The sequence below is a fragment of the Symphalangus syndactylus genome, chromosome 23 (genome assembly GCF_028878055.3).
Source record: "Symphalangus syndactylus isolate Jambi chromosome 23, NHGRI_mSymSyn1-v2.1_pri, whole genome shotgun sequence".
NCBI classification, from domain to species: Eukaryota; Metazoa; Chordata; class Mammalia; order Primates; family Hylobatidae; genus Symphalangus; species Symphalangus syndactylus.
In genome coordinates this window covers 37,015,641-37,030,977 of record NC_072445.2, presented here as the reverse complement: position 1 = coordinate 37,030,977, position 15,337 = coordinate 37,015,641, and the positions used below count along the sequence as shown (strand labels likewise).

The window sequence follows — 15,337 nt, the reverse complement described above, 5'->3', positions numbered from 1 at the left end:
TAACAGAACAAATGATGGCTCCCAGGTTTCTGACCCGATTATCTCAGGGGGGTGCCAATGAGAAGGATATAAGGTTGGTTTTTTTGTTTTGTTTTGTTTTTTTGAGACAGGGACTCACTCTGTAATTCAGACTGGAGTGCAGTGGTATGATCATGGTTCACTGCAACCTCGACCTCCTAGGCTCAAGCAACTCTCCCACCTCAGCCTCCCAAGTAGCTGGGACAACAGGCTCACCCTACCACGCCTGGCTAATTTTATTTTTTGTAGAGACAGGGTCTCTCTGTTTTGCCCAAGCTGATCTCAAGCCTCTGGGTTCATGCAATTCTCCCAATTCAGCGTCCCAAAGTGCTGGGATTATAGGCGTGTGCCACCATGCCCAGCAGATAATAAATTGTGTCCGGGAGATGTTAAAAGTTCTGCCCATAACGAGTTAAAACATGGGTGTGGGGTTCTGAAAAGAGGCCACAGCTATAGATATTAATTTGAGCATCACTGTGTATAGTATACTGGCGACAGCTGAAGCCACATAGGTGGATGAGGTCACCAACCATGAATGGGGCCCAACTGAGAATCTAGGAATCCCAGGGTAAAGTTGAGAATAGACAGAGACAGAGAAAGAACAGAGAAGAGGAAGAGAAACAGGAGAGATGTCCTATGAGTCTAAGAAAGTACATATTTCAAAAAACATGTGTAGTATGGTGCCAAACGATCATTAAAAGGTCAGCTGGTATGAAGACTGTAAAGAGGCTATCGGATTTGGAAACAGGGTAGTCCCTGATTAACTTTCATTGGAGTGGGGAGTGGATAAAGGATAAATTGGGTTGAAGAGTGAATGGAAAATGCGAAAGAAGAGACAGTGAGTATAGATCACTGCTCAAAAAGTTTGGCAATAAAGGGAAGGGAGTGAGATATATTAGCAGTTTGACAAGTAGGTTGGAAGAAGTATGCACATTTTGTGCATTATCTGTTTTATATGACTTGTGTCTAGAGACTTTGAGAACAAGGACTGCCTTTAGTATTCTTACAGCATCTACCAGCTTATATAATAAAAACAACAGCACTAATAAATATTTATTTAGAATGCAAAATATAATACCTCATACAGGTCACTAAATTATATTCCTAGGATAAAAGAAAGGGCACTAGACTAAATCAATTTGTCATAAAATGCAAATCATTTACCTGCATGGGGTGACTGTTAAAAAGAGGCCATGCCCTGTTATGCAATTTGACAGGCTCTGTGAGCAACACTGGGGATGTTATGTTACCTTAGTTCCTTTACCCTGGGCTGCACAAGGACATACTCACCTCCATAGTAGAGTCCTGTAGCAGTGCACATCCGCCACTGTCCCTGATACATTCCTGCTCTGCTGGGGCTGCACATCTGGACGCTGACATCTGCAATCTCTTGGGGCTCTAGCGATCTCACCATCACCATGTTCACATGTCCAAATTGGTCTCCCCCGACATATTTAAGACAAACCCCTGGAGGCCAGGCCTCTGCCCCTGAGTTCAAGCAAAAGAAAAAAATGTTAGGCAATCAATGGTCCTATGCTGGGTGCAGTTTATTATGAAACTGTAGAAGAGGCCTTTCTTTTTCTCACATACATACATAAACCTAACCACATACACCTGAGCCATATATTGTCTCACACAACTGATCAAAAGGAATTATCAGAAGCAACAACCTCTGACCAATAGTCTAACCCTATGAAGAAGCACATAAGGCAAAAGCAAGGCAGTTCCTCAAGACAACGAGTATTTCAGGTGACTCCAGGGAAGGCCACACGTCACACTGAATCTGCAGAACCTAAGAATGATGTCCATGAAGAGCCAAGGAGATGAAGCACAGGGCCATGTTTAGGGGACGGCTCTCTCTACTAAAAGGTAACATATGTCCATTTTCACAGTATATCTGATTGTTGCCAGTTTTTCCACAGAAACAAGAGGATGAAACACACAAGGAGTAATTTCAATGGTATTATTCTCAATTTAAAATTGCTTTTTGCCTGAGGTATGACTTTTCTTCTGGGGTCCATAACTATAAAATACTCAAGAGCTCAAGAGACCACATGAATATAAAAGGCAGTAAAAGTTTAGACCTTGGGTGGTGGTGAAAATATAAACAATGGGGTGATCTCCCCTGATAACATCAATGAACTGTGGTCGCAGGAACAATGGCACCAGTTGGAGGTACTTGCGGAAAGGATGGGAAGGAGGGTAGATCAGACCTGTCAAAGGGAGATAGATTTTTATAGAGTTACAGGTTAAATTTAACCTGTAACTCTTTAGAGTAAAGAGTCGCCTGGACTGGAGTACAATGGTACAATCTCTGGCTCACTGCAACCTCCGCCTTCCGGGTTTACGCAATTCTCCTGCTTCAGCCTGCTGAGTAGCTAGGATTACAGGCACCCATCACCACGCCTGGCTAATTATTGTATTTTTACAAGAGATGGGGTTTCACCATGTTGGCCAGGCTGGTCTTGAACTGCTGACCTCATGATCCGCCCACCTCAGCCTCCCAAAGTGCTGGGATTACAGGTGTGAGCCACCGCACCTGGCCTAATTTTTGCATTTTTAGTATACATGGGGTTTCACCATGTTGGCCAGGCTGATCATGAACTCCTGACCTCAGGTGATCTGCCCGCCTCGGCCTCCCAAAGTGCTGGATTACAGGCATGAGCCACGGTGCCCAGCCGGTACCCACTCTTGTGTACCTATTTTCATGTAACTAATTCATGAGAAATCTATGTGTTGACTAGTTCCCACTAGTCAAGTGGTATAGGTAGCCACACAGTGACTAGATGTGATTTTTCCTGTGAAGTCTCCCCAATATGCAGCAATTGATATACTCCCTTTTAACTGTAGACAGAAACCCCTATATATCTTTTTTTTTGGACTATATACATTCATTATAAAAATAAACCACTGTGAAAAGTTGAACATGGTAGGACTCTTAGAACAGAGGGTGCTTGTCATTTATCTCCTACCAGTACTCTAAGATGCCTCAGTTCCTTGCTCTGTAAGTGCCCAGTTTTGACATACCTGATGGCTCACTATTGGAAAGAAACCAGACAGAGAAAGGCAACCCCAGGGTTCTACTCCTGGGATCTCAGCTCCATTATGAATGGCACCCTCTGTGCTCCTTGGGTCTTAAGGGGTAGCAGCTAAAGCAGTGGCCACTGTGTTTTAGCCTATCTTCTTTTAAAAAAATTTGCCAACAAAATGTCCTAAGTTAACCCTATAAAGGGCAACCACTGCTGGTGGAAAGGTTGTGGATGATATACTGACAATACACGCAATTTATCTTTTTCATTTCTGAGGTCTGGCAAAAGCCTATTTGTCTTACAACAAGCAGAATAGTAGCTAACATGAAGCACCTTACAAAATGTCAGTCTCCTTAAAGACCAAAATCCACGAGAAAAATTATACTACTGTCATGGGGCTGAATTGACAGCTATTCTTTAAGATACACACATACACACACATACACATACACATACACCTGCAACAAGATAATGTCTGTTTATATGAAAACCCAAGAATGTGTCTGTTTTTTGAACTTATAAGAAAATAAGGTAAACCAAGCCTGGATGTGAAAAAAACTTAGCTCTCCTAGGCACAACCACAAGCAGCTGAGATGATCGGGTCATCGTAGCTGTGCAAAAGGAATGCTGCTATATTCCAGAGAAACTGAGTTAGTCAGTAAAACATTAAATGGGTAACATTAAACATTGGCATTTGGCTAGGGTCCTGCCCTTCTTGGTACTCCAGATACCTATTACTTCTCAGTGGAGTATTTAAAGAACCTCTGGGCTAGAAGAGTTATCCACCAACAACTCTGAAGTGTTCATTGGCTATGAAGTGAAAAACCAATCATCTGCCTTCTGAGCGTTATCAATGATACATATAATTCTTATAGTCACAATTGTTAGGTCAAGTAACTCTGAAAAGGTCAAAGATATTGATGTTTGATACAGAAGGAAGGGAAATACCAGTGAGTTGTCTGGACTACACTAAGCATACTTGAAATCTGAATTTGAGAAGTATAATAGAACTGGGCTCCAAATTAAGTCTCAGTTGCAAAGTGGATTAATGGGGGATAGATTTCTATCTAGAAGAAAAGAAAGACTAATCTGTGTTTTATGACGTTCCTAGTTAAGTATCACAATCAAGTATATAATTAAGGCTATAATTCTCCAGATATGAAATATCACTTTATTTTTTTAAATAAAGTAAAAACAAAAACAAAAAAAACCCTGTCATGTTACAATTTTGAGATGGTAGCAAGCATCACAAAAATCAAAAGTCCAACAGTCCCAGAAATCCTGGGACTTAGTAAGTATATACAATTATAGAAATAGTCTGGAGACAGTAAGGAATATCCAAATAGCAATGCAGAAGACAAACCTTAATGATGATCTCCTTTTTAACCCTTATAAGTGTGGACACTGCATTTCATATTAAGCTCCATGAAAGCAGAAACCTTCATCAATCTTGTGACCATTTCTCCCTTGTACCTAATAAAGTGACTGGAACATAATAAAATGTGTTGAATGAAAGAAGCAAAATTATCTTCTCTAGAATCATACTGAAGAGAAAGGTAGAAAGCTAACTATTTTAATGCACTAAAAGAAAAATGGGGGAAATAATTGTTCTTTCTCAAGTTCTTTTCCCATCCCTTTATATTTACTTCTATGAAGTTCAAAAATTAAAGACGACTCTGGATCAATATGCCCAAGATACCCTCTCATATGACAATCACAAAAATTTCACCAAAGTCAGAGAAACACTAGGGTTATCATAACATGCACAGCTTAATATTCACTACAATTGTACAACAGAGCATGGTAGTGTAACAACTGAGAAGCTCTAGGTGCTGGTAAAGAGAATTCTGTCTACTCATATTTTTAGAGGGACAGTTTTAAATTTTCATTTTAACTCCCAAAGTTTCCTGCTCAGGTTTACTAAGCTTCCAGTGCTTCTACAGTGACAGAAGTCTGAATCCTAGAATTTTGCATCTATGTTATTAAATATCTCAGTTCTGTTTTTGCAAATCTAAATCTAAGGACTTAAAAAATATTAGGAGTTTAATTTTATTTATTTATTTATTGATGAGACGGAGTCTCTGCCACCCAGGCTGGAGTGCAGTGGCATGGTCTCGGCTCACTGCAACCTCCAACTCCCAGGTTCATGCAATTCTCCCGCCTTAGCCTCCCGAATAGGTGGGATTACAGGCGCCCACCACCATGCCTGGCTAATTTTTTTGTAGTTTTAGTAGAGATGGGGTTTTTAGTAGAGATGGGGTTTCACCATGTTGGCCAGGCTGGTCTTGAACTCCTGACCTCAGGTGATCTGCCCGCCTCAGCCTCCCAAAGTAGACTACAGGGTTGAGCCACCACGCCTGGCCAGGAATTTAATTTTAAACAGTGTGCAACGTTCACCTTCTTCAGGAAAGCTACTGGAACAACTAATGCAATTCCTATCAATCTCATCTGTGGTATATCTGCATGTCCAGCACACCTAAAACATGACAAGACAAAAGTGCCATGAAAATTATTATTTATGTAGCTCTTTCAGTGAGTGCTTATTTCTTAGGGAGGTTATGAATGAGAGTAAGACAGCCAGAGGAAAAATTGCCAAGGCCTGCCCTACTATGTTACTACTCTATTTACAGAAATAACTCAGGCCAGACTAGGATGATGCCAAAGAACCTGTGCACATGCATGTTCTTCCTCTCTCAAATAACATACCTGATACTCAGTTATGGGTGGCCAGATTCTCCTTAACCGAATGGAAAACATCCAATTTATAGATTAAAACTACTCTACAGCTGGGTGGACAACTTCCAGAAGAGAAAACCTATTTATGCAAAGCACCTTGAAAGATAAAATCTCTAGCAACTGCTACCTAACCTTTCAAGACCTGTTCAGGCACAAGAATGCCCTTTCACACAAGGAAAGAGATTCAGAAGCTGTTTTAAACTGAGGTTACAAAGCAAATGCAGAGGGGAAAAGCAGTCAGGCCCACCAAGAGAGATTTTTGTAAGTCAACATCAAAGGTAGGCTTTGAGGGTTCTGATCTGACATTCTAACTACTACATATCAACCTTCCCAAGCTCCCTATTAACCCAAGTAACAGTCTAATAAGTAGATATATCAAGAGGCTTTTTGAAATATAAAATGGTTAGTCTGCCACAACATGGTATTTAAAACATTTCAACAGTACTCTAACAACTTTCAGTATTTAAAAACATTGAAGAGCTCACAGAAAGCCAGGCCATTTTCACTGTTTTCACTATAAGTAAACAAGGTACTGACTTCGCTTTAAAATAAACAAATAAAACTTGAATGAGTCACACTTTCCAAACAAACCTCATTTATTAAAAAAAAATTATATATATATATATATATATATATCTCACTGGTAGATTCCAAAAAACTTTTTTTTTTTTTTTGAGACGGAGTCTGGCTCTGTTGCTCAGGCTGGAGTGCAGCAGCACGATCTTGGCTCACTACAACCTCTGCCTCCTGGGTTCAAGTGATTCTTGTGCCTCAGCCCACAGAGTAGCTGGGACTACAGGCGTGCAACACCATGCCCAGCTAATTTTTTGTATTTTTAGTAGACAAGGTTTTGCCATGTTGGCCAGGCTGGTCTTGAACTCTTGACCTCAAGTGATCTGCCCACCTTGGCCTCCCAAAGTGCTGGGATTACAGGTGTGAGCCACTGCAGCCAGCCTCTGAAAGCATTTTTGATCAGTAACACAGCAGGTTTTAAATTCAGAATAAAAACATGACGAATAAAAGCTATTATAAAATGAAGAAACTGTCTTGATATTTTCTTAAAAGCAGGCAAAATCAAGCAAGGTGAGGAAGAAATTAGGCAAAGTAAAGTAAATTAGACTTTGAACAAGTAAGAATTTCAAGAAAAATAGAAAATATGGCTATTTTCCTCTGTTACCATGTACCTCCCAAACTAACTGTTATAACTAACTGTTATAACTAAAAAGGAAAGGGGGCAAATTAAATTTTACAAAGCCACAGGTGTCCTGAGTCATCCACAACATTGGGTCAGTCCAAACTATGTGTTTGGTCAATGACACACTGAACTTTCCTCCAAAGGAGAGTTACTTCTAAATATGCCAGAAAAACTAAGAATAACAATTCAATTTGGTATATTCTTACATAAAAGGCTGGTCTAGCCAGTCTTTCCCTATCATAAAGAACTGAATTGTAAAGAACTGAAAAGTAAACCAAATCAATAAAAGGTCACTTTTATAGGTTTATTTGAGTCCTCAGAGTTTTAAATCATCTCATATAAAATTAACTGGCTAGATAGGGCACCCCCACAAACACATATTTTTAGCCTAGTTTTCCATCTCTCAGAATTTTTCTCTGAAGTTCTCATTAATAATAAGAAAGTTAAAACACCCTCAACCAGTCAACATAAATTGTCATTAGATGTGACATGAAATACAAAACCCAACCCCTGCCCCCAAAAGTCATTAGAAAATAATTTAAGGCCAGGTGCAGTGGTTCATGCCTGTAATCCCAGCATTTTAGAAGGCCAAGATGGGAGGATCGTGTGAGCCCAGGAGTTTGAGAACAGCCTGAGCAACACAATGAAACCCTATTTCTACAAAAACTTTAAAAAATTAGCCAGGCATGGTGCAGCGGCTCACATCTGTAATCCCAACTACTCAGGAGGCCAAGGCAAGAGGATCATTTGAGCCCAGGAGGCCAAGATTGCGCCACAGCACTCCCAGCCTGGGTGACAGAGTGAGACCTTGTCTTACATAAAAAAGAAAGGTAGGAAGGAAGGAAGGAAGGAAGGACAGATGGACGGATGGACGGAAGGAAGGAAGGAAGGAAGGAAGGAGAGAGAAAGAAAGAAAAAGAAGGAAAGAAAGAAAGGAAAGAAAGAGAGAGGGAGAGAAAGAAAGAAAGAGGAAGAAAGAGAAAAAGAAAGAAAGAAAGAAAGAAAGAAAGAAAGAAAGAAAGAAAGAAAGAAAGAAAGAGGAAGAAAGAGAAAGAAAGAAAGAAATTTAGACACATACACACCATTTTCAAAGAACTATGGTTAACTTACTTATTTATTTTTATTTAATTTTTTTTTGAGATGGAGTCTCACTCTGTCACCCAGCCTGGAGTGCAGTGGCATGATTTCAGCTCACTGCAACCTCCACCTCCTGGGTTCAAACAATTCTCCTGCCTCAGCCTCCCAAGTAGCTGGGATTAAAGGTGCCCAACACCATACCCAGCTAATTTTTGTATTTTTAGATGGGGTTTCATCATGGTGGCCCAACTGGTCTCCAACTCCTCATCTCAAGTGATCCTCCCACCTCGGCCTCCCAAAGCTGGGATTACAGGCAGGAGCCACCACGCTCAGCCTATGGTTAACTTATTTCTAGTTTGTCTTAAAAGAGGCTGCAGTACATCAAAACAATGTTTTTCTTGTATTTTTTTCTTTTCAGTGTTTGTAGAGACAGGATCTCGCTACATTGCCAAAGCTGGTCTTAAACTCCTGGGCTCAAGTGATCCTCCTGCCTTGACCTGTAAAAGTGCTGGGAGGCTATGTGCAGTGTACACATATGTAATCTCAGCTATCCAAGTGAGAGGATAGCTTGAGCCCAAGAGTTCGAGATCAGCCTGGGCAACACAGGAAGACTCCATCTCTACAATTAAAAAATTAGCTCGGCACAGTAGTGCACGCCTGCAGACCCAGCTACTTGGGAGAGGCTGAGGCAGGAGGATCGCCTGAGCCTAAGAGGTTAAGGCTATAGTGAGCCATGATCACAACACTGCACTCCAAACTGGGCAACAGAGCGAGATGCTGTCTCAAAAAAAAAAAAAAGTGCTGGGATTCTGTGTGTGAGCTACCACACCCGATCTGTATTTTTTTCTTTAACCAACAATTTCTCTGTCTCCCATTTTGAGCAAATTCCCATATTTCCTACCCTATTTTTCAAAGTGGTATTAATGTCTCAGATATCCTAATGAAGTTTCAGAGACAATCATCCTTGTGGTTGAAAAAAAAAAAAAAGAGCTTTCAAAAGAGCAGATGCTCACAGCTCTTTCCAACTACCTTGTTCTATTCAAGGATATACCTCCTCTAGCCTGCTGGAAATGACTGGAAGATTAATTAGAGCAGAAATAAAGTGATGAAGTAAAACTGTACAGATAGAGACAATACCCCATCATATACAAGTCTAGTTCCTAGTAACAAAACCAATATTGGATTGTGTTTAGATGCTATTAAGTTATAGGTGGCTTAGAAGCATGAGACATAAATTCTTCTTCCTACTTTAGAGCAGAAGATATTTCACTAATGTTTGGTCATCACATCAGTACAAGAAAATGCTACATATCATGTGTAAGAGAAAGCTCGTAGTTACACAATCACATACATAAGCTAAAACATTTCCTTCTTATTTAACTATTAAGAAAATGAAAACTAGGCAAGCGAGGATTGCCCATTATGTACTTACCAGAATTCTGGATCCGCCATGTTTTTACAAACTGAGTATCCGGAGGTATTGACTCCCCTTCTCCTATGGTGACATCTTCAACAAAGGACATAGAGGGCACACTGATGTTTGGGCTCTCAAAGTCATAATAGGCGCCGATTGCTGCTTGTAGGTTCCTACAGAAAAAGAGAAAAGGCAACAGACTTCAGTACTGTCCAGATGATATTATCCTAATTGTTAAACAAAAGGAAAAAGCCTGATTCTTAGGGTTTGTCACAGAACCTGAGGCTCCTGGTATACAAGTCTTTAAAGCCTTCTATTCTGGCTAAGGAACAATAGGAAAAACACCAGGACCAACAAATTTGTGTATTACTTTCTTCCCACATAGAAAGTAACAAACATTAGTACCATCAGCAACAGTATGAGGAAATCTCCCTTGTTACCCACAGGAAAACAAGAATGGGTAAAGAAATCAATTAAAAGAGAGCTCTATAACTACAGAATTCAAAGAAGCACTACTTTTTATTTTGTATTATTATTATTTTTTAATATTAAAAAAGAGAGAGACAGGGTTTCGCCATGTTGCCCAGGCTAGTCTTGAACTCCTGAGCTCAAGCGATCCATCCATCTCAGCTTCCCAAAGTGTTAGGATTATAGGCATGAGCCACTGAGCCCAGCCAGAAGCTTCACTTTTTAAAATAAAGTTAATATGTGCACATAATACAGAAAACCATGTTCTTTTTCCCCAACATACACACAGATATAACTGTTCATATTACTTTCTTAAATATCCTTCCAGAACTTTCTTATACACATTCAAGCAAACATGATATACAATCTTATTTTCCCCCTTTTTTATACAAATGGTAGCATAATATACAATGCCCTTTGCTTTATTCTCTTAATACTATATCTTGAAAACATCTCTGTTAGTATATAAAGAGCATCCTCATTGTTTTTTACAGCTGTAACCACTATACAGATGGATCATTTAACCAGTCGACTTTTGAGTTTGTTTCCAGTCATTAACTCTTCCATAAGTAAGCTTAAGCACACAGTTTTGTATACATGCAAGTGTATACAATCTGTGAGATAAATTCCTATTAAGTGATACTGCTGTGCCAGAGTTTGTGGTTTTAATAAATATATCCAAACTTCCCTCAACAAAAGTTGTACGCTAATGGTCCCACCAAGAATATAAGAGTATGCCTATTTTCCCCACTTGCTCATCAGTGGTGTTTCTCTAACATTTTGGATTTTCCCATCTAACAGGTTAAAAAAAATACATCTCAGTGAGATCTTGAGAGGCTGAGTATCTTTTTACAGGTTTAAGAGCCATTTGTAAAGGCTGGGCTCAGTGGCTCACACCTGTAATCCCAGTACTTTGGAAGGCCGAGGTGGGCAGATCACGGGGTCAGGAGTTCAAGATCAGCCTGGCCAACATAGTGAAACCCGTCTCTACTAAAAACAGTACAAAAAATTAGCCGGGCACAGTGGCAGGCGCCTGTAATCCCAGCTACTTGGGAGGCTGAGGCAGTAGAATCGCTTGAACCCGGGAGGTGGAGGTTGCAGTGAGCCGAGATAGCACCATTGCACTCCAGCCCGGGCAACAGTGCCAGACTCCGTCTCAAAAAAAACAAAACAAAACAAAAAAGAGCCATTTGTAGTTTCTTTTTTGGAAGTATCATTTTGTAAATGTTGATGTTCTTTTTAATTACTCACAAATCCCCTTTCATCAGAAGGAACTACCAAGCACATAAGCCAGAGTTCCCAATTGAGCAGAAGCGCGTGATTGTCAGCTTGGTTATCAGTGCCAGAAACCAAGGGCCACTAAAGGGTTTCAGTAAGCTGTGTTCATTACAGAGATCAAGGAAATTATTGGTAATTACATTAACTGCTTCTCTTCTGGTCTTACTCAAACCAATGACATCATCTCCACTTCCCACACTATATAACAATCCAAACAGCATGTTTCTAAACATAATCCAACCATAAACCAACGAATCCACTGAGTTGTTTTTAATTATACATAAACATAGCATGAAACAAGCTCTGACAGTATACAACTGATCAACAGAAATGCTAATAACAGCAAACAATTTTCTGCTGGGGGCCTGCCTGCTCCTCCAGGTGCTTGCAGCTGCCAGAAAGGAAGGCTATATTTAGAGCAGGTACCTGAGGTCAAGCCTCATGCATTGGTGGCCTGTCATATTAGTCAGTAATGACTGAAATTACAATACCAATGGCCTGCCTATGGTATATGTGCTTGATAATATTTACATAAAGAGAGCTGGGCTGGGGCCAAACTGCACCTGTTTGCTTGACTATTCAATACAAAGCTTGGACTTGAGTCTTCTCAGCAGTTTCCTGTCTAGCTGACAGTGATCTAAAGTGAAGGATGTTTGTGACTGGTCAAACTTGGGGAAATCCAGCCCCTACCATCCACAAACAGGCTTAGAAGTATATCTGGAATTAGCATTACACTTAGGGATCAGGGAGAATATGGGAGAAAAATAAGCCTAGTTTGCAATTTGCTCTTTTGAAAACATTTTGGAAAAGCTGTATGTCTACCTTTTTGAAAAGAGAATTTTTTTGCAGCAGGTCTTCAGTAAGTAGCCTGCTGAAAATTGTTTTCTGTTCACTTGGCTGCAAAATATGTTTTGGAGGGAAGAAACTATTTGTGCACTCAGGACAATTGCCAATTCTCATCCTCAGCCTGTGTCATATTTCACCCTTTGGCTCTGCCATCAGGACAGGACTTCAAGACCACTGCAGTAGGAACACTAGTAAGTGGGAAAGTCAAGCTACCCAACTTAGGCAGATCCATTCCTACCCTCAAATCTCCTTTCACACATTTCCAACTTATCCCACAGTCAAAGCTTATTTGTATGTGTATTATACAGGTAATTCAGCCAGAGAAAGATTAAGAAACATTTTTAAACCCCAAACTGAAACTGAAAGCAGCGAACTGGAATCCTGGCAGGAAGCTGGAGAGGATGACAAAGCAAATTCATTTCCCAAGTACAAGGCAGAAAGTGGACTTTAGCCCAAGTGATCTAATCCATCAAGCAGGTACACAGCTACAAATGTGGGGTACACAGCTTCTCAGAATTCAGAGCATTTAAATTACTGGCCCACTAGGCTGAGCAACAGCAGGCATAGACCAAACAGCTCCAATTCAGTGTCAGAAAGTAGACATGATAGCAGGTATTCTTGTTCAAAACAACATACTCAGCTATTATTAGCCAACAAGAAATTCTTCATGAAATGGAGCTGGCTGAGATGATGGGAAAGGGAAAACACTGACCCAGCATTCAGTGCAGTCTGAAAGTTTAAACCTCCAGATTCCTTCGGTGTTTCTGCTCAAAAAAGTTTTAAATCTAATTTCAGATGGTTAAGAGTACCCTGAAGAACAAACAGAGGCAACGTTAACAGTGAAAAAAAGCACAGATTAAGATGGATGCTGGTGCCAGATGTGGTGACTCATGCCTGTAATCCCAACACTTTGGGAGGCAGAGGCGGGCAGATCACTTGAGGTCAGGAGTTCAAGACCAGCCTGGCCAACATGGTGAAACCTCATCTCTACAAAAAATACAAAAATTAGCTGGGCGTAGCGCATGCCTGTAATGAGCTACTTGGGAGGATGAGATAGGCGAATTGCTTGAACCCAGGAGGCAGAGGTTGCAATGAGCCGAAATTGTGCCACTGCACTCACTCTGACCTGGGCAACAGAGTGAGACTCTGTCTCAAAAAAAAAAAAAAAAAAAAAAAAGATGGATGATGGTAATAGTCGCACACTGCCAATATAGTTAATGCCACAGAACTGTATACTTAAAATGGTTAAAATGGTAAATTTCATGTCATGCAGATTTTATTACAATGAAATAATTTTTTTTTTTTTTTTTTTTTTTTTAAAGAGTATGGTCTTTAGGCCGGACACAGTGGCTCACACCTATAATCCCAGCACTTTGGGAGGCCAAGGAGGGCAGATTGCCTGAGGTCAGGAGTTGGAGACCAGCCTGGCCAACATGGGGAAACCTTGTCTCTACTAAAAATACAAAAATTAGCTGGGCATGGTGGTGGGTGCCTGTGGAGGCTGAGTCAGGAGAATTGCTTGAACCTCAGAAGGCAGAGTTTGCAGTGAGCTGAGATTGCGCCACTGCACTCCAGCCTGGGCAACAGGGCAAGACTCCAACTCAAGAAAAAAAAGACTGTGATCTTTAGAGTCAGCTCCAACTCTTGGCTGTGGGGTTTTGAACAAGCAGCCTTAAAGCCTTTCCCCATCAGTTTTACTCATCTGCAAAACTGGGTTGATACTACCTATCTCATTATAATGTTGGCTGTGAAGATTGCAGAGGCAATGTATGCAAATGTCCTGGTTGGCAGTCATTCATTCAACAAATATTTAATGAACGAGCATTTACCCTTGTGCCAGGCACCTGGCCTGGAGCATTAGGGATACAGCAGATTGCAAGACAGGCATGGCCCTTGCCTTCAGTGTTTATAGGCTATAGCTAACCAGGGACATTCAAACAAAGGTAACTCCAAATGCCTCTCGCACAGAGGCTATGGGCCCAAAGCAGCTTTTCCTGCTTAGGGTGAAAGATGGGCTTGGTACACAGCACAGTTTCAACTGCACAGACAATGAAGTTAACCTGAACTAGAGAAGAATTTGGTAACACTAACAAGTTTCCTGATAAAATACAACTCTGTCCAACCTTCATTTTATAGATGAGACTACTGAGGCACTGACAGGTGAGGTTAATTTGCCCTAGGCTAGGTAATTATTAGAATTCAGAGCCACACCTATTCAAAAGTTTTAACCTACCCAGAATTTTCCAATTATATAACACTCTGAACATCTGATTTTCTTAACATACTAATTAGCATTATGAATTCTATAAATGAATTGTAACCCCCATTAAACTGAATTCTTTAAAGAATTGATCTTGCATATATTCACAAACATAGAACAGTTATTTTTGTTGTATATACACATACATAAGGCAGTCGTTGTTTTTTTTTTTTTTTTTTTTTTTTTAGCGGAGTCTCACTCTGTCCCCAGGCTGGAGTGCAGTGGTGCTATCTCGGCTCACTGCAACCTCCACCTCCCGGGTTCAAGCGATTCTCCTGCCTCAGCCTCTGGAGTAGCTGGGATTACAGGCATGCGCCACCACGCTTGGCTAATTTTGTATTTTTAGTAGAGACAGGGTTTCTCCATGTTGGTCAGGCTGGTCTCGAACTCCCAACTTCAGGTGATTCACCCGCTTCGGCCTCCCAAAGTGCTGGGATTACAGGTGTGACCCACCACGCCCAGCCCATAAGGCCGTCTTAGGAAGAAAAATCATCTATATATTTATATGAGGCCAGAAACATTCAAAAATATGGCAGTAGAAAACAGTTAAAACCAGGCCAGGTGTGGTGGCTCATGCCTATAATCCCAGCACTCTGGGAGGCGCAGAGGCAGGTAGATCACTTCAGCCTAGAAGTTCGAGACTAGCCTAGGTAACATGGCGAAACCCCATCTCTTCAAAAAAAAAAAAAAAAAAAATCAGCCAGGCATGGTGGCGTACACCTACAGTCCCAGCCATTCAGGGGGCTGAAGTGGGAGATCACTTGATCCCAGGAGGGTGAGGCTGCAGTGAGCTGAGATTGCACCACTGCACTCCAGCCTGGGCAACAGAGTGAGACCCTATCAAAAAAATAAAGAAAATCAGAAATAGAGAAGGAATGCCATTAGCTCAGATTCTCAAGGAAAAAAAAAAAAAAAAACTAGATACCTTTTCTTTCCATTCTCTGAACAAGTGAGAAACTCAAAAGAACACAAATTATTTATGAGAAAAAGAAAACTACCAACCTTATTTGGACACA

At 40.7% G+C, this 15,337-nt stretch overlaps 1 protein-coding gene across 3 annotated transcripts in view; it reads right to left on the bottom strand.

Annotated features, from left to right (window-relative positions):
• Positions 1 to 15,337, bottom strand: part of ILRUN (inflammation and lipid regulator with UBA-like and NBR1-like domains) — a 112,629-nt gene that overhangs the window by 59,545 nt on the left and 37,747 nt on the right. For 2 of the 3 annotated variants that reach the window (XR_008654245.2, XM_055263833.2), the window contains exons 2-3: positions 9,488 to 9,642; positions 1,309 to 1,506 (exon numbers count right to left, since the gene is read on the bottom strand). Coding sequence is in view for 2 of the 3 variants with exons in the window: in XM_055263833.2 (XP_055119808.1) it covers positions 1,309 to 1,506; positions 9,488 to 9,642 (353 nt within the window). In the remaining variant the exon portion in view is untranslated. The remainder of the gene's footprint in view (positions 1 to 1,308; positions 1,507 to 9,487; positions 9,643 to 15,337) is intronic. The other variant, XM_055263835.2, reaches the window with a different exon arrangement.